The following is a 20,490-nucleotide window of genomic DNA, read 5'->3' on the forward strand; positions in this document are numbered from 1 at the left end:
TAATTTAAAATTAAATTTAATAAAATTTAATAAAATTTAATAATAAAAATACTAAAATAATAATATATTTTTTTAATAAATTATTTTTGTAATAGTATCTAAATAGTATTTTTCTTTTTTAGAAAAATAATTTTAACTCTCTAATCTAAATATCAAATGGACACTATATTTGTTTAAAATAATCTTATATAGTATGTTAATGTTAAAAAAAATATTAAATTGCAGAAATTAAACACTATAATTAATTTATTTTTAAAAGACTTAAAATTAAAAAAAGAAAAAAAATCTTATTTAAATAGAATAATGTATAAGAGGAAAAAAAGAACTAACAAAAAAGAAAAAAAAAACTCTCATAAAAGGAGAAAAAGTTAACAAAATTGGATAGAAATATCTTATTGATTTTTTTAATTTAAAAAAATTATAATAAAAAAGAAGAAAAAAAAAGCAGATGTTATAAATATTTTATTCAAATTAGTTTTAAGAGTCAATAATTTAGCATATATAATAATTAACATGGATATAAAAATAAAAATATAACAATTTTTTATTAAAATATCAAAAATAAATAAATCACTTATTTTTTTATAAAAAAATATGTACTCCTTATAAAAATTTTACTTTCTTTGTATTTATTTTTTTACAAAACATGCTCTAAAATTAAAATTTTTAATTATTTAATTATTATTTATGATTAATAGTTAACATTTAACTTCTAATGATCTATTATAACCATTATTTTTTTTTAATCCAGGGTGTGTATATAGAAGAGACATACTCCCTATTAAAATTATTACATTCAATGAATTTTTATTACAAATTTTTTCAGAAAAGAAAAAAAAAATTAGAAAGAAATCTTGTAAAGTCCGATGAATAACAATGTTACAACCAATTCAGAAATAATTAAAAACGCGGTTTGAATGATTGCATTAATTAATAAAATCTCTCTCTCTCTCTCTCTCCATGCTCTGTTAGAGGGCTTCACCTGTGTTCATAAATAAGTGCCCTGAAGACACAGGACCATGAGAGGTGAGGAAGAGAGATGATCAGGTCAACAGAGACACCAACATCTTCCGTTAACATCTCATCATAAACAGTAGCACCGCCAGCCACTGTAATAAAATAATGCATCTTTAAGACGACCAAGACAACATTTTGCATGGTCTTTCTTCTCTTTCGTCATCTTCATTATTTATACATATATACATATACCGAATCTATAGCCAAGACAAGTGTAGAAGAAATTAAGGAAAGAGAGATTAGTTTCGGATAGAGATGGCGGAAGGAGGAACAACCTTGGAGTATACTCCTACATGGGTGGTCGCTGTTGTTTGCACTGTTTTTGTGGTCATATCTCTTGCTGTTGAAAGGTTCCTTCACTATCTTGGCAAGGTATATAGATTTTTTTTTTAATTCTAATAATTTTAAGTTATTGTTTGTGTGCTGAACAATGGCATTTGATTGATGGGTTTAATACTTTAATTTGCAGTTGTTGAAGAAAAAAAACCAGAAACCCCTCTTCGAAGCCTTGCAGAAGATCAAAGAAGGTATTTGGATTTCTACCCATGTTTTGTATTGTATTTAATGATTATTATATATTTCTAAGTTTCTGTTTGACTCTTTGATTTGATGATGATGCAGAATTAATGCTTTTGGGGTTCATATCGCTGCTATTGACTGTGTTCCAAGGTAGGATTACCTCAATCTGCATATCAGAGAAGTTGGCTAATAAATGGCTACCTTGCAAGAACAAATCAGACGCCACTGGTACTGCCCATTTTCAGGCCTTCTTCTCTTTCTTCCCTGGTGGGTCTGCTCGTCGCCTTCTAGCTGAGTCCTCTGACTCCGCCTCTTCCTGCAGCAAGGTAATTAATTAATGTTTCTTTATTCATCTAGGGGACATAAGGGGGTTAAAGCTATTTGATTACTCCAAATCTGCGGCAAAAGCTATTTGATTAGAGTATTCGATTGTATGAGAATGCAGAAATCCCAAAAATCAATGAAAATGGGGCCAACGGAGGGACCACAGAAGCTTCATTAGTGGTGTGCAATGAGGACTTTAATTTTGGTAGAGTTGTTGATCAAGATCATGGATGCGCACCAAAACTAGACTTAATCTATTTATGAGAATATAAAAATAGAATGGCTTCCATGTCTTGACAGGCTCTGCTAGGTATTGAATGTGGATTAATAAAACACCTACAGATGTGTTAGGGGATTTTTTTTTTTTTAATAAAATAATGCATCTTTAAGACGTTCAGACCACAACTTCACATGCTTAGATTGAATTTGTCTTGCACTACACATGCTTTGGATTTCATACCAAATTATAGAGACAAAACTAGAAATTTTGGTGTGTGGGTATTTGCTAAAACTTTCTGTTTATTTGTGTCAACTCCCTAAAAAGAAGCCGAAACCTACGTTCCAGGACATCATTATTTAAAGTAATTGGAAACTTTAATGAACTGTGTTAGATGGTGCTGTTCTAGAGTTTGAACCTCTATGCTTATGTCTTGGAGGGAGACTTCAATCTTCTGCAGTCTTTCTACTAAAAAATTTAAATACTATCAGTAACTGATATAATTCCTCTGCAAAATTTTCTTAGCTTAATTTTTCAAAATCACGTAGAGGATGTACCTAGTCTAGCAGAGCTGAACAGCGAAAAAAGAGTCCATGTAGCCGACCCCATCTGGTTTGGGATTACGATTTAGTTGTAGTTGTTGTATGAAGAAGTACCTGCCAATTGAAATTTTAGATGCATTAGAAAAGAGATTTGATTGAATTACCAAGTTGTTCATCTAGGATTACCTCAAGAATTACCAATTACATATGTAATTGATTAAGCTTTTCTTCATTATCAAATGTTGAACATGCATTTAATAATAATAATCTAACAGTTTTCTCTTTGGCTTATCACTTTTCAGGGAAAGGTTCCAATTTTATCTACAACTGCATTGCATCATCTTCATATATTTATCTTTGTTCTAGCTTGTGTGCATGTGGTTTTCTGTGCCCTAACCATACTTTTCGGAAGTGCAAAGGTAAATTCCTACATCTTTTTGCTGCTTTTGGTTAGATAATTTAATTAATCCATATCATCTAAAGTTTCTGTCAATCTTTCTTCTTCTGAAACATTGTTTCAATATCGTAGATAAGACAGTGGAAGCACTGGGAAGATTCTGTCTCAAATAAGGAGTATGACATTGAAGAAGGTAATGCTTATTAGCAGTTGAACTTTACAAATATTTATGCTGGTTCCTGAGCATTTTCTGCTTTGACTGACAACTTACACTGAAAAGGAAGCTATTCCTATACTTTCTCAAGTAGTTGGTTTCTTTTTTCTGTTGATTTGTTTGCTTATGCAAGTATCATGTATGCAGCAAAAAGCTCAAAGGTTACACATGTTCATGATCACGATTTTATCAAGAACCGGTTTCGGGGTATTGGAAAAAACTTCTACTTGATGGGTTGGGTGGTAAGTCAAGATTTTTCCTAAGTTTGAACAAATTGGATAAGCTGCTTAGTGAAATTAACACTGATTAAAAGCAAAAAGACCTTCAACAAAAAGTATATAAATAATGCATTCACAATCTCCTATATTTCCTGCCAGAATTGTAAACCACTATCCAAGTGCTTCACTTGTAGCATTCCACATCACCCTTGAACCTTCCCTTCCAAATGGTTAAAAATATATAACCCTTCTTTTCTGTAACAGATATTAATAATTTTTACTGAGGAGTTCATCTTTATTTTCTCAATTTTTATGGCTTTTCTTTTGTTTCTCAGCATTCATTCTTCAAGCAGTTTTATGGGTCTATAAATAAATCTGATTATATCACATTGCGACTGGGCTTCATTATGGTAAGTTATCTGCAACGGTATTTGTGCAGGCTTCTTAAAATCCTTTGAATCATAAGCCATAAATTTCATTTTCTTTTCCCTTTTCACCTTTGATTATTCCTTCTATAGACTCATTGCAGGGGAAACCCAAAATTTAATTTTCACAAGTACATGATGCGTGCTCTTGAAGCTGACTTCAAGAAAGTTGTTGGAATAAGGTTTGTTACATTCAATATGCTGACCACAGTCTCATTTGTTTCTAATTTAAATTTTAACATTCCTAGGTATTTAAAGTTTATTAAACCAATATATCAAATTTAAGCAGGTTGTGTACATTTTTTTTTTTATATAGATAACATGTTCTGCAGTATTTTGAACTGAAATTTTCGAATGTTTCCATTCGTTAATGCAGACATTATTGTTTTATTTATTGGAAAGCTACTTACTTTCTGCTGTTATTCTTCTTTGTAAATGAAAAATGCTAAGATTTGATCTCATTGGCTGCAGTTGGTATCTTTGGATATTTGTGGTTGTTTTCTTGCTGCTGAATGTTGCTGGTAAGCTGCTACATAAATTAGTTTATTGATTACTACAGCATCATTTGCTCCTTGCTCCTTTTTTGGCCAAGCCAAAACCTTTTATTTTAAAATTGTTCATAGTGCAGTACATTTTCAGTCCCCCAACAATGTCTTGTCTGTGCTATTTTGCTCTGTGAAGATCATTAGTTAATAAGGATGCTTTAAATCTAATTTTGCTATGTAGGTTGGCATGCTTATTTCTGGATCGCATTCATCCCCTTCATTGTAAGTTGATCAATTGTATACTGCTGCTACGGTAGAACAAGTCTACATGGAATTTATTTAGTAATAAGATGATGATTTTCCTTTTTGCAGCTTCTACTAGCAGTGGGTACTAAGTTGGAGCATATAATTATCCAATTAGCCCATGAGGTTGCTGAGAAACATGTAGCAGTTGAGGGGGACTTGGTTGTTCAACCTTCTGATGATCACTTCTGGTTCCACAGACCTCGGATTGTTCTCATTTTGATCCACATCATCCTATTCCAAAATTCTTTTGAACTTGCATTTTTCTTCTGGATATGGGTAAGGGATTCAGCACCACATTTTCAGACAACATTTGATAGTATATGTCTGCTTACTAACTTTACGCAACTCCTGAAAATCTGTTTCAGGTGCAATATGGTTTTGACTCCTGTATAATGGGAGAAGTTGGTTACATCATTCCAAGACTCATCATAGGGTAAAGGCAAAATTGATTTTGTTTTATACAAAATTTACATATCATTGGAATAAATCTTATATGTTGTATTTGACTGCCAATGCCACATTTCAGGGCTTTCATCCAGTTCGTCTGCAGCTATAGTACCTTACCACTGTATGCAATTGTCACACAGGTAAGTCGGACTCTCACCAAAGCTTCTGGCTTCGGTCTGTGATCCTTGTAAGAATGATTCAGGTTGACAAAGAAGCTACAATTTTATTTGTGTTACAATGCAGATGGGAAGTTCATTCAAGAAAGCAATATTTGATGAACATATTCAAGAGGGTCTTGTTGGTTGGGCTAAGCAGGCCAAAAAGAAGACAGTTCTTAGAAAGGCTGCTAATGGCTCTAGCCAAGTTGGTCACAAGGAGGATTCCCCTGGGGCAGTCCTGTTAACAAAAATAGGTTCAGAGAGATCTACAACTGAAGAGAGAAAAGCAGGAGAGATTTCGCAAGAAAACTACCCCTGATAGGCCTAATGAACAGCATTATCCTTCTATAATATAAGTTAAGAGAGCTAATATTCCAGAATTGCTTTGTGTGCCAATTCTGAGTCCAAGTTACTATGATTTTATACCCTTTTGGTTTAATAACTGTATTATATTTCAAGATTGCTCTGTTATAAAATTGATGCATTTAGATGGGATTGGATATTGCTATCTTTTCTTCAAACCTCACTACCACGTTTAAATATCACGGGAAGTGTATCATCCTTTCATTTTTCAGAGTTACTAGAAGAAACTAACATCCTCTCTCTCTCTCTCTCTCTTTCTCTCTCTCTCTCTCTCATTATCAGAAAAATAATCTTCCTCTCCAACTCATGTCAAAGGGCCTTCACTGGAGGCCCCCTTGGTGGACCTTTGATGGATTGTCCTTTATGTTGCAGATCCCAAAACTCTAAATAGGACTCATATATGTGAAGTTGGGAATCAAGATGGCTACTATGAGCTGTTTTAGTACCAGTCAGCTGTTTTACTAATTATTAACCATTAGAATTAACTGTTTATATAGTGATTTAAAGCAGAAGTATTCGGATAAAAATAGTTGTTGGATTAGCTATTAAATGTGTAAAAATAGTGGTATCATCTTATTACTATGGTCAAAACGTTCTCTTAACCTCAAACTATGTTTGTTTTGATAATGGTTAAAATACTAAACGCTACCTTAAAAATTATTACCAAAAATAATTTAAGTTGGGACCAAGCTATAAATTTATACTTCATCATTTATGATATAGAAAGATAATATATCCTACAAACGAGGAAACAACAAATCATTTGTAGATAACAAATCCTTATAAAAGAGTAAGAAAAAACTAAAGATATATCAATAATAATATATTTGAATAAAATAGATCAATTTTAAAAGAATACATATCTAAAAATTATTGAAAAAAAAACACAATATAAAATATATTAAAAAAATGCAATAAAATAAAAGAGGAGGGAGAGAAGAGAGTTTCCATTTACATTTAGATAAACTTAGTTTCCTTTATTTGTTTTTTAATATTTATAGAATCCATAGAAAATCACCCATTACACATTTACCCTTAGTTATAAAATTCTTTTTATAGATTTCTTTTTTATAAAATGAATAATAAAAAATATTATAATTAAAAAGATAGAAATTAATATATGAATATTATGAAAATAAATGAGTTAAAAAACACAAATTTTTTGTGCAAAAAAATGTAATTTTAATTCAATTATACCCAAATTATGTTTTAGAAAAATAAGTGAATCATTATAGCACGTGTATTTCCTTATGGATACATACTTAAATTATTCAAAATATTTATTTTATTTTAGCAATGAAAATATCACTTGAATAAATAAAATTAAAAAAATTATATAAAATATGTGACATTATATATATATATTAAATTAAAATTTTTAATATAATATTATAAAATAATTTTGTAATATAAAAAGGAAAAACTATTATCGTAATTCCTATTTTCTTTAAGATTTGGACTCTTTACTTAATAAATATAAACATTTATTAAAATTTAAAGTCTTAATAATTTCTATTAATATTTTTCTCTTATAGAAATAATTTTTATTTTAAAGTATATTTATATTATTTATTAAGTTAAGATATAGTTATGGTAGAAATAGATTTCTATTTTCTTCTTGTTATTGAATTTTACTAAAACAATTAACTTAATAAAAAAAATTCAACATCCTTAATATTAGTAAGTTTATATTTTTTTGAGAAAAAAAATAAAGAGATGCATTCTTTTAAATTCTATTAAAAATCATATTTTAAATTAATATTTATAAATATATTATTTAGTTTTTAATTTAAATTAATTAACCGTTGGATATGAAAGTTTTAACCCATTTGACATTTATCATATTTAAATTTTTACATTGGTGAAATACAATTGTATTTAAAATCTACCACATATATAGGTACGCTGAATTTAATTTAAATATAATAGGGTAAATATTACATGTGATTTCTAAACTTTATGAGTATTCTTATAAAAATCATAGAATTTTATTTTTTTTTTCATAAAACTTATTGAATGGATCAAAAATTAAATGTTTTCAAGTTAATTTATTGACCTGTCAACTATTTTATAAATAAAATTATTCTATTTTATTAATTTTTTAAAAAAATAAAATTAGTTTTATAAAATATATCTAGCTACCTCCCTTACCGTCAAATTCCTCTTTTTGCTCTATTTTTTCTCTAACAGTAATTACTAATTAGGTAATGTCAAATCATAAATATATGGGAGCTGATCCCCTATACAGCTCTCTTAAATCCAACCTGTGCCAGCGAAGAATTCAAGCCGGACTTTCGCTTAATAAACCAAATCAGGGTCCTAGTGAAGAACTCAAGCCGTGTCTACCCAGAAGGACCGAGTCCCAGCGAAAATCTCAAGCCGTGTCTACTCATCCTGTCCATAGCCAACACTATACCACATGCACGCCAACGCACGCACACTGCTCCAAATTACTACAACAACATCCATGACACTTTAACAGTTGTGAATGCAACATAAAATGTGCCTAGAGTTTAACTACATAGATATTTACATATAAGTGATGCATGGACATGCTTGAACATATAATAATATCGAAATTACAATTAAAATTAATATTTTACTCACAAAGTTGACAGCAGTCACTGTGGCGGCTGGGTGGAGGAAGAAGGCTGTCCCGGCTCACCTGACAATTTTATTATAATTATTTAATACAATTGACTCAATACAAACCAAGAAAAGACCAAATGCGTCCTAAGTCGTGCCGAAAATCCGGCAGAGTCTCCCCTATACCTAGGACCTATCCAACCTGCAAAAGGACTCAAAACGCACTTCTATATTCACAAATCATACACTCACAACTCAATCATATCACACAGCCCCTCCTGGGTCCATCCAAATAGTCATTAATCACAATATGTAAATTTACAGTTTAGTTCTTATAATTGACCCTTTTTGTAAAAGCTACCCAAATAAACTCTAAAAATTCTAAAACTGTACCTCGCGGTCTTTAGCAATATTATTAGGCTAATACAAAAAGAATCATAATTTTTTGAGCTATCACGAATATTTTATAGATTTTTAATCCCATTTAAGTACTAGAAAATTACGAAAAAGTAAGGTTTGGGTTTACCTATGCCAATTCCGATCTCGAGAACGCACTCGGGGTATCTGACAATGGTAGGGTAGTCAAAATCCTGATCCAATTCCAAGACTTTTTCAGTAGCCGGTCTATCTGACCGGAAATTCACAGACCCGGACAACTGTGGAATTTCCGCGAACTGAAGGTACCTACACGAAGCCCACAACACGGGGGTTAATATAAAATTTTTATAAAATTTTCTAAGCTCATTTAATGCTCGGAAAAACACTACGAAATTCTGTGGGACCCACCGAAAAACGATGTCGAAAAATTTTAAAATTTATATTTCCGATAAGCTCTCGACGAGTGGAGCGCTCTGGCACTCTCGGTTTTCTTGTGAGGTTCACGGTTTGTGAGAAATCTAGCCCGAAAATCAAAATGGGCTAAAACTTTCCGGACAAAAATTGGACAAACCGCTTGATGGATTTTGGTGTTCTTGGTGTCTATGGAAAGCTCTCGAGGTGTAGATGTTGTTTGACACAAGACTCTGCCCAGTCGGTGGCCGGATCGGCCGGATTTCTACCGGGAAGTCGAAACAGCACGCGCTCGTCAGGTGGTCTTCGCGGGCGTTTTCCGACCGCCTGGAGTGTCGGCCGGCAGTGGGGAGGTGGTGGGGCGGCGTGCCGGCGAGGTGGGGTGGCTGGGAGGCAGCGGCGCGGCTTGGGGGTGAGGGAGGAGAGAGAAAATGGGAAGGGAAGGAGGGGAGGTCGGGCGCGCGAGGGAGAAGAAGGAAGAAAAAGAAAAGAGCTGGTCCGATTAGATCGGTCCGATTCGGTCCTGTTCGATTCGGTCGGTTCGATTCAGGATACAAAATTTTGAACTTTTACTCTGCCTTGGGATCGAAAACGATGCCCAAAAATTTCGAAAAAATTCTAAAAAACTCAGAAAATTTCGTAGACTCTAAATATATTTTTAGTTTTGCCACGTGGTCTTTAAATTAATTTTTAAAAATCATCAAAGTTTTATAATTTCGAAAAATCGAACCTGATTTCTAAAACTCGAAAAATCTCAATTAATTTCTCAAAATTTAATTAAAATAAAATATCAATATTTACCTAAAAATAATAAATTTAAAAATTAGGGGTGTTACATCTATCAATAATAATATATTTGAATAAAATAGATCAATTTTAAAAGAATACATATCTAAAAATTATTGAAAAAAACACAATATAAAATATATTAAAAAAATGCAATAAAATAAAAGAGGAGGGAGAGAAGAGAGAGTTTCCATTTACATTTAGATAAACTTAGTTTCCTTTATTTGTTTTTTAATATTTATAGAATCCATAGAAAATCACCCATTACACATTTACCCTTAGTTATAAAATTCTTTTTATAGATTTCTTTTATATAAAATGAATAATAAAAAATATTATAATTAAAAAGATAGAAATTAATATATAAATATTATGAAAATAAATGAGTTGAAAAATACAAATTTTTTTGTGCAAAAAAATGTAATTTTAATTCAATTATACCCAAATTATGGTTTAGAAAAATATGTGAATCATTATAGCACGTGTATTTCCTTATGGATATACTTAAATTATTCAAAATATTTATTTTATTTTAGCAATGAAAATATCACTTGAATAAATAAAATTAAAAAAATTATATAAAATATGTGACATTATATATATATTAAATTAAAATTTTTAATATAATATTATAAAATAATTTTGTAATATAAAAAGGAAAAACTATTGCCGTAATTCCTATTTTCTTTAAGATTTGGACTCTTTTACTTAATAAATATAAACATTTATTAAAATTTAAAGTCTTAATAATTTCTATTAATATTTTTCTCTTATAGTAATAATTTTTATTTTAAAGTATATTTATATTATTTATTAAGTTAAGATATAGTTATGGTAGAAATAGATTTCTATTTTCTTCTTGTTATTGAATTTTACTAAAACAATTAACTTAATAAAAAAAAATTCAACATCCTTAATATTAGTAAGTTTATTTTTTTTTGAGAAAAAAAATAAAAAGATGCATTCTTTTAAATTCTATTAAAAATCATATTTTAAACTAATATTTATAAATATATTATTTAGTTTTTAATTTAAATTAATTAACCGTTGGATATGAAAGTTTTAACCCATTTGACATTTATCATATTTAAATTTTTACATTGGTGAAATACAATTGTATTTAAAAATCTACCACATATATAGGTAGGCTGAATTTAATTTAAATATAATAGGGTAAATATTACATATGATTTCTAAACTTTATGAGTATTCTTATAAAAATCATAGAATTTTATTTTATTTATTTTTATAAAACTCATTGAATTGATCAGAAATTAAAGATTTTTAAGTTAATTTGTTGACCTGTCAATTATTTTATAAATAAAATTATTCTATTTTATTAGTTTCTAAAAAAAAATAAAATGAGTTTTATAAAATATATCTAGCTACCTCCCTTACCGTCAAATTCCTCTTTTTGCTCTATTTTTCTCTACCAGTAATTACTAATTAGGTAATGTCAAATCATAAATATATGGGAACTGATCCCTTATACAGCTCTCTTAAATCCAACCTGTGCCAGCGAAGAATTCAAGCCGGACTTTCGCTTAATAAACCAAATCAGGGTCCTAGTGAAGAACTCAAGCCGTGTCTACCCAGAAGGACCGGGTCCCAGCGAAGATCTCAAGCCGTGTCTACTCATCCTATCCATAGCCAACACTATACCACATGCACGCCAACGTACGCACACTGCTCCAAATTACTACAACAACATTCATGGCACTTTAACAGTTGTGAATGCAACATAAAACGTGCCTAGAGTTTAACTACATAGATATTTACATATAAGTGATGCATGGACATGCTTGAACATATAATAATATCGAAATTACAATTAAAATTAATATTTTACTCACAAAGTTGACAGCAGTCACTGTGGCGGCTGGGTGGAGGAAGAAGGCTGTCCTGGCTCACCTGACAATTTTATTATAATTATTTAATACAATTGACTCAATACAAACCAAGAAAAGACCAAATGCGTCATAAGTCGTGCCGAAAATCCGGCAGAGTCTCCCCTATACCTAGGACCTATCCAACCTGCAAAAGGACTCAAAACGCACTTCTATATTCACAAATCATACACTCACAACTCAATCATATCACACAGCCCCTCCTGGGCCCATCCAAATAGTCATTAATCACAATATGTAAATTTACAGTTTAGTTCTTATAATTGACCCTTTTTGCAAAAGCTACCCAAATAAACTCTAAAAATTCTAAAACTTTACCTCGCGGTCTTTAGCAATATTATTAGGCTAATGCAAAAAGAATCATAATTTTTTGAGCTATCACGAATATTTTATAGATTTTTAATCCAATTTAAGCACTAGAAAATTACGAAAAAGTAAGGTTTGGGTTTACCTATGCCAATTCCGATCTCGAGAACGCACTCGGGGTGTCTGACAATGGTAGGGTAGTCAAAATCCTGATCCAATTCCAAGACTTTTTCGGTAGCCGGTCTATCTAGCTGGAAATTCACAGACCCGGACAACTGTCGAATTTCCGCGAACTGAAGGTACCTACACGAAGCCCACAACACGGGGGTTAATATAAAATTTTTACAAAATTTTCTAAGCTCATTTAATGCTCGGAAAAATACTACGAAATTCTGTGGGACCCACCGAAAAACGATGTCGAAAAATTTTGAAATTTATATTTCCAATAAGCTCTCGACGAGTGGAGCGCTCTGGCACTCTCGGTTTTCTTGTGGGGTTCACGGTTTGTGAGAAATCTAGCCCGAAAATCAAAATGGGCTAAAACTTCCCGGACAAAAATTGGACAAACCGCTTGATGGATTTTGATGTTCTTGGTGTCTATGGAAAGCTCTCGAGGTGTAGATGTTGTTTGACACAAGACTCTGCCCAATCGGTGGCCGGATCGGCCGGATTTCGACCGGGAAGTCGAAACAGCACACGCTCGTCAGGTGGTCTTCGCAGGCGTTTTCCGACCGCCTGGAGCGTCGTCCGACAGTGGCGAGGTGGGGTGGCTGGGAAGAGGCGGCGCGGCCTGGGGGTGAGGGAGGAGAGAGAAAATGGGAAGGGAAGGAGGGGAGGTCGGGCGCGCGAGGGAGAAGAAGGAAGAAAAAGAAAAGGGCCGGTCTGATTAGATCGGTCCGATTCGGTCCTGTTAGATTCGGTCGGTTCGATTCATGATACAAAATTTTGAACTTTTACTCTACCTTGAGATCGAAAACGATGCCCAAAAATTTCAAAAAAATTTTAAAAAACTCAGAAAATTTCGTAGACTCCAAATATATTTTTAGTTTTGCCACGTGGTCTTTAAATTAATTTTTAAAAATCATCAAAGTTTTATAATTTCGAAAAATCGAACCTGATTTCTAAAACCCGAAAAATCTCAATTAATTTCCCAAAATTTAATTAAAATAAAATATCAATATTTACCTAAAAATAATAAATTTAAAAATTAGGGGTGTTACATCTATTAATAATAATATATTTGAATAAAATAGATCAATTTTAAAAGAATACATATCTAAAAATTATTGAAAAAAACACAATATAAAATATATTAAAAAAATGCAATAAAATAAAAGAGTAGGGAGAGAAGAGAGAGTTTCCATTTACATTTAGATAAACTTAGTTTCCTTTATTTGTTTTTTAATGTTTATAGAATCCAAAGAAAATCACCCATTACACATTTACCCTTAGTTATAAAATTCTTTTTATAGATTTCTTTTTTATAAAATGAATAATAAAAAATATTATAATTAAAAAGATAGAAATTAATATATGAATATGATGAAAATAAATGAGTTGAAAAACACAAATTTTTTAGTGCAAAAAAATGTAATTTTAATTCAATTATACCCAAATTATGGTTTAGAAAAATATGTGAATCATTATAGCACGTGTATTTCCTTATGGATACATACTTAAATTATTCAAAATATTTATTTTATTTTAGCAATGAAAATGTCACTTGAATAAATAAAATTAAAAAAATTATATAAAATATATATATATATATATTAAATTAAAATTTTTAATATAATATTATAAAATAATTTTGTAATATAAAAAGGAAAAACTATAATCGTAATTCCTATTTTCTTTAAGATTTGGACTCTTTACTTAATAAATATAAACATTTATTAAAATTCAAAGTCTTAATAATTTCTATTAATATTTTTCTCTTATAGTAATAATTTTTATTTTATAGTATATTTATATTATTTATTAAGTTAAGATATAGTTATGGTAGAAATAGATTTCTATTTTCTTCTTGTTATTGAATTTTACTAAAACAATTAACTTAATAAAAAAAATTCAACATCCTTAATATTAGTAAGTTTATATTGTTTTGAGAAAAAATAAAAATAAAAAGATGCATTCTTTTAAATTCTATTAAAAATCATATTTTAAATTAATATTTATAAATATATTATTTAGTTTTTAATTTAAATTAATTAACCGTTGGATATGAAAGTTTTAACCCATTTGACATTTATCATATTTAAATTTTTACATTGGTGAAATACAATTGTATTTAAAATCTACCACATATATAGGTAAGCTGAATTTAATTTAAATATAATTGGGTAAATATTACCTGTGATTTCTAAACTTTATGAGTATTCTTATAAAAATCATAGAATTTTATTTTATTTATTTTTATAAAACTCATTGAATTATCAGAAATTAAAGGTTTTTAAGTTAATTTGTTGACCTGTCAATTATTTTATAAATAAAATTATTCTATTTTATTAGTTTCTAAAAAAAAATAAAATGAGTTTTATAAAATATATCTGCTGCCTCCCTTACCATCAAATTCCTCTTTTTGCTCTATTTTTTCTCTACCAATAATTACTAATTAGGAAATTTTATTTATCAAATAACTAATAAATTAGCATATTAATTTAAAAAATTTTAATTTATAATTACAATAATTTTTAAGAAATCAAATTTAAATTCAGTAAGTTTTATAAAAAAAATTAAAATTAAATAATTTTTATAAAAGTATTCATAAAATTGAGTAATTTACATATGATAATTATTCAATATAATATGAATGTCCATATAAATTAAATAATTAATTATTTAATATAATTAGAATATAATTTATAATTATTCAAATAGAAATATCGATAATTTTATAAAGTCTTTATTTTATAAATACTTTTATTAAAGAAATATATTTAAATATAACATATTTGAAAATTAGTTATATATAGTAATAGTTTAAAAAAAATCAAATATTCGTATTAATTTATTTTTTTTATACTTCAGGAACCTAGGTGCGACGTGCTCATAATAATTGTCTTTTTTTTTTTTTCAAATCTCAATTTGATTCTTAAATTTTGTATCAAAATTAAATTCAAGTGATTTAAAAAAAAATAAATTCAAGTTAAAATTAAATAGGTAAAGATATTACTGTATAAACTGTTTGCTCAAAGTAAAATATTTTTTTAAGTAGAAAGTAAAATATTTTATTAGTTTTTTTAATTTATTTTTATATATTAATGTATTTAAATATTATAATATTTTAAAAAAATATAAATATAAATATATTATTAAAATTTTATTAAGACTTATATTTCTTGACTTATAATTTTTTAATAAAAAATTTTATTATATAATAATAAATTAAAATAAAAAAAAAAAGAAAATTTCTTGCAGGAACTCACCTGCCATGCTCATCAGTGAGAAAGCCTCTGTTCTAACTCCGAACTCTTATGGAGCGAGACAAAGGAAGCAATTCTCACCCTTTACCTATCACATTGTTATTTTTAATCTTTTTGTGTGCTTTTATTAGTGAATTATTTTACTTTTATTTAGAGAAGAGTACTATTTAAGAAGCAAATTATTCTTTCAATGATAGATTTAAATTTTGAAATTATTTAAGAGGCCATAAAAAAAAGTAGAATTAAAGAATGGAGTGTAACTCATCTATTGACCGACCTATATTATTTATTAATATTATCATATTTTTTAAATTTTTTTATTATTTTTTATATAAATAATTAATTTTATTTATACGATTTGTAGATCACTTTTGTAAATTATTTCTAATTGATAAAATATCATTCCTATTGCATAAAAAAAATTACTATATTTACTATATATCTTATAGAATTATACAATTGCATTTTTAATTATAAAGTATAAAATAAATAAATATTAAATTTACACATTTATAAAATGTATAATTATAAAATTTTTCATAATAAATTTTATTCTATCTTCTACTCATTCATAAATTTATAAATTTTTATTTAATTGATTTATTCACCCTTTTGTTAATTTAAATTTGTGATAATATATTCTTAATTATATATAATGGTTTTAAAAACCTATTTTTTATAATATTTTTCAATTTTATAAATAATCTTCTTTTATATTAATCCAAATATAATACAAGTTAAGCTGGCAAAAAAAAAGATTAACTTTAATAATATATTATATATATATATTATTTATAAAATTAATTAAATGAATATTACAATTTTAATTTCTAATTAAATAATTAAATTTAATATTTGTATATATATAAATAAAATTATTCAATATGATGAAAATGTGAGGGAGGTACTTTTAAATTCAACACAGCAACGTTTACTTGGGATTAATAATACGATGAATAGACGAGAGAGATATTTTTTTTATTAATTTTAAGGTATATAGTTTAATAATTTTTATAATTAAATGAAATACTAAATAATTTATGAAACACTAAAAAGAAATTTATAGATGTTTAAGAATAAAAATGAATACTAATTAATAAAACAATTATAATATTAATAAAATTTTTATGATTATAAAAATTAACCACACATTATTTTCATTAATAATTTATATTTTAAAAATTTAATAATTTTATAAAATATTTAAATTTTATTTTATTTAAAATTAAATATATAAAAATATAAATATTATTATAAAAATATATATTTTATATTTAATTAAATATTTATATAAATAAATTCAATAATAAATATTCAATATATAAAATTCAAACACATCAAAGATATTATTTTTTAAATTTAAATTCGTCCCAAACTCAATTATATATTTTCTAAACTCTGATTAGAATTTAATTGTATCAAATACGCGCAAAAATATTACCTGTTACAATTCCAATCTGTATCATTAGTGCCTGATAAAAAAAATTAATTATTTTATATAAATGCATAAATAGAAATTATTCTTCTTAATTATTTTTCTCATTGCATTTAGTAAAAAACAAAAATTGACATAGAAAATTAGATTGGTTATAAGTAATTTGATTAAAGTAGATTTGAAAATAAAAATATTTAATTTTTAAAATTAAAACTTTTAAATAATTGAAAATTTTCTCTAAATTCTGTTTTTATTTTGTGTTTTTATTACATGAGTCAGACCACTTAGTAGTAACAAAATTCTTTTCAACTTGATAATTTGTGAATATAATTGATGATATTATTATTATTATTATTATTATTATTATTATTAAAAAGCAACTTTTACATATATTAATTAAATATATTAAAATTAGTTTAAAATTAATTTTAATATATTTTAATTATAAAAATTTTAAAATAACTAAATATTTTTTTTTAAATGTTGCTTTTTGGAAACAGTTCTTTTAACTTCAACTCTTAACAAGAGTTTCAAAAGGGGCTAAATATCGCTGGACCTTTCATAATTTATATAATATATAAATATGTAAAAAAAAATATTGGTTTTATATAAATTGCATTTTATTATTTGTAATATTCATAATTATATTTTTTTATTATTTAATTTAATTTTATAATTTTTATAAATTTAAAATTTTTACGATTTAAAATTTAATTATTTATATAATTTTAAAATTTATATAAATCTAAAATTTTTAGTACTACTTATATTTAAATTTTTTTATTAAATTTTTATTATAATATAATTAAAATAAAATTTTATAAAAATACTTTCATAATTTATATTATTTACAAAAATAGAAAAATATTTTATTTATATAAATATTTTTTAATGAATTCTAATATATTTTTCTATCTCTATCTTATAATTAATTATTTAAAAATATTTTAATATAATTATATTTAAATTTATATAAATAAATAAAAAAAATTAATTAATTTTTACGAGTCAAATATATGAATTCTTTTATTAATTTTTTTTATTTAATTTCTTATATGTTAATTTTAAAAATATTTCATATAACGTAAATTTATATTTTTTTAATTATAGATATATTTATGAAACTCTTAATTATTGCATCAATATATAAGCTAGTAAGTGTAAGTAACTGAAATTGCTCCCTCCAAATGCTAAGAGGGTAAATTACTTTTTAGGTTTTAAATTATGTCATAATTAACATTTTCGTCCATGTATTTTTAAAAGCCAATTGTTACATTCCTGCATTTTAAATCCATATTACACTTAAGTTAATCCGTCCAATTTTAAATTAATTTTCCGTTAAGTCAATAGAATTTCAATCATCCAATGAAAGATAAAATATTCTCCATTTATCTTTCTCTCTACCTTCGGTTCCTTTCCTCCTCTACTCGACACCGTCACAGACTTTAGGAATCGACCCAATCCAGCCATTTACAAGCTCCTCCTCGTCGAAAGCCTCAAAGACCCTAGTCCTTCCTAGTCTCACTAGCACAACCCAATTCCCATACCCATCTTTTTTCGACATCTACTATTTACACAGCAACATTAACCCAAATCTCATACCCATCTCTTTCAACACCTCAAACTCATTACCCCTTGAAATAAAAACACAAAAGAGTGAAGGATCAAAGAGTAATTGCCATGGTATCTTAAAGGAGCAACAGCAGCTACTAGGGATATTCAAGCAGCGGCACATGCAATGCTTCTAAAGGAAAAGAGCATATGCAGCATAATAAACACTGATGGGGATGGTGAACAAGATGCCAATGATTTTTGGTACTTGATTAAGTGCAAAAGATGAAATTGAATTTAGGTTTGAGTTTAGACTCCAATCTATAAAGCAGGTGAAAGATTAATTTTAGAGATAACTTCACTTTGAGAGAAAAGCCCCATTCTTGAAGAACTTTTTTTTTTATTGTGTCTTTCTATGAGATTAATTTCATAAAGAATTTCACTTTGAGAAATGAAAATTTTCACTTTTTTAGCTTTTTTATTTAAATTTTTTTCTTGTGGTTTTTAGACCGTGTTGTGCTGTATATCCCATCAATGAATGAACTTGTTGAGTTGGATTTTGCATTTTCAAATTTTGATTCTGTTTATTTTGGTATATTGTTTGGAGAAAGAACGAGTTTAATGAGTTGAGTTTATTGATTTTTGTTTATTCTGGCATATTGATTGGAGAAAGAATGAATTTGATGAGTTTAATATATTGATTTAGATATACTTTTGAGAAAATGTTAGATTTATGACAAAAAAAATCATAGTTAATTTGGAAGACTATTTTCTTAATTTGAGTGGGAGAAATAATCTTCAATAGAAACTCTTATTTTAGTTTTAGTGTTATTCATAAATTGAGTGAAGTGAGAGTATTAACACTATAAATAGAAGAATAGTGGAAAGGTTAATTTGGCTTAACCCATGGAGAGCGGCTTTACCAATGGAGAGCGGCTTAAATTGTGAAGAGAGGTTTGACCCATGAGAGTAGCTTTATTCATTGAAGAGAGTAATTTTTAGCTAATAAAGTGGGGCTGTCGCCCATTATAGGAAAGGCTTTGTCAATTACTAATGAAGGGCTCTTATCCATTGAAGTTGAAGACACCCTTTATGGTCTTAGTGTAGTAGTAGTTAAATTAGTAGATATATTGAGTTATATCTAGAGAAAATTGAGAATGTATTTACTATGAGTAGTTTTTATGATGATTTTTTTTTTGTATAATTAGATTTATGGATAGTATAGTTTGAACTTGTAATTGATAATTTATTATTGTTAATAGTGAAAGATGACATGCCATGGACGTAACCTTACGTGAAAATGGTGAATATTTTTGTTTTATTTTTTTTTTTGTAATTTACACGTTTTTAGGTGTATAACAAAAATGGAAAGAAAGTTTGGATGTTTAATTTGCACAAAGATATTATTTGCATGGTTACGGAGGAAAAGGAGAAGAGAGAGGGAAAGGGTGAGAGATGTTGGGTGTGAGAGATGTTGGGCGTGGCAGATTGATTTGCTTCTCTTCTAATTTTCTGTTTATTACTGAACCTAGTTGAGAGGGGATAAACAAATAAAGAGAGAGAGAGAAGGCGAGAGAGGAAGAGTGAGGGAGACAGATTGTGGGGGAGAGAGAGGACATAAGAATGGCAATAAATAGGTCATCAGGAAAATCACCTCCTATTCAAACCTGAATTAGTTAATATTTTCAAAATCTGAATCCGTCTCAAATTTAATTAATATTTATTATCAATTATCCGAATACATCTCAAATTTGATTAAAATTTATTCACAATTATTCAAATCCATCTCAAACTCATCCCAAACTCAATTATTATTATTTAAAAAATATTCGAACACATTTAATTTTATACATTTTAATTATAATCTACATAAAAAATTATTTTATCAATAATTTATATTTTAAAAATTTAATAATTTCATAAAATATTTAAATTTTATTTATATAAAATAAAAAATATATAAATTTATTAATATTATTATAAAAAATAAATTTTATGTTTAATATATATATATATATTATATAAACAGATTCAGGAAAACCCGATTCATTTGGAGGACAACAAAATAATTTT

The 20,490-nt window shown here is 27.4% G+C and overlaps 1 protein-coding gene across 1 annotated transcript; it reads left to right on the forward strand.

The window, feature by feature from the left end:
• Nucleotides 1–799: 799 nt before the first annotated feature.
• LOC110651431 (MLO-like protein 1) lies at nt 800–5,769 on the forward strand. Its single transcript, XM_021806778.2, has 14 exons — nt 800–1,389; nt 1,487–1,544; nt 1,639–1,862; nt 2,922–3,038; nt 3,149–3,209; nt 3,378–3,472; nt 3,784–3,858; nt 3,967–4,055; nt 4,345–4,394; nt 4,600–4,640; nt 4,731–4,940; nt 5,030–5,097; nt 5,191–5,251; nt 5,355–5,769. The coding sequence occupies exons 1-14, from the start codon at nt 1,273–1,275 to the stop codon at nt 5,586–5,588; spliced, it is 1,500 nt and encodes a 499-aa protein (XP_021662470.2). The 5' UTR covers nt 800–1,272; the 3' UTR covers nt 5,589–5,769.
• The last annotated feature ends 14,721 nt before the right edge of the window (nt 5,770–20,490 follow it).

The sequence above is a fragment of the Hevea brasiliensis genome, chromosome 2, assembly GCF_030052815.1.
Source record: "Hevea brasiliensis isolate MT/VB/25A 57/8 chromosome 2, ASM3005281v1, whole genome shotgun sequence".
NCBI classification, from domain to species: domain Eukaryota; kingdom Viridiplantae; phylum Streptophyta; class Magnoliopsida; order Malpighiales; family Euphorbiaceae; genus Hevea; species Hevea brasiliensis.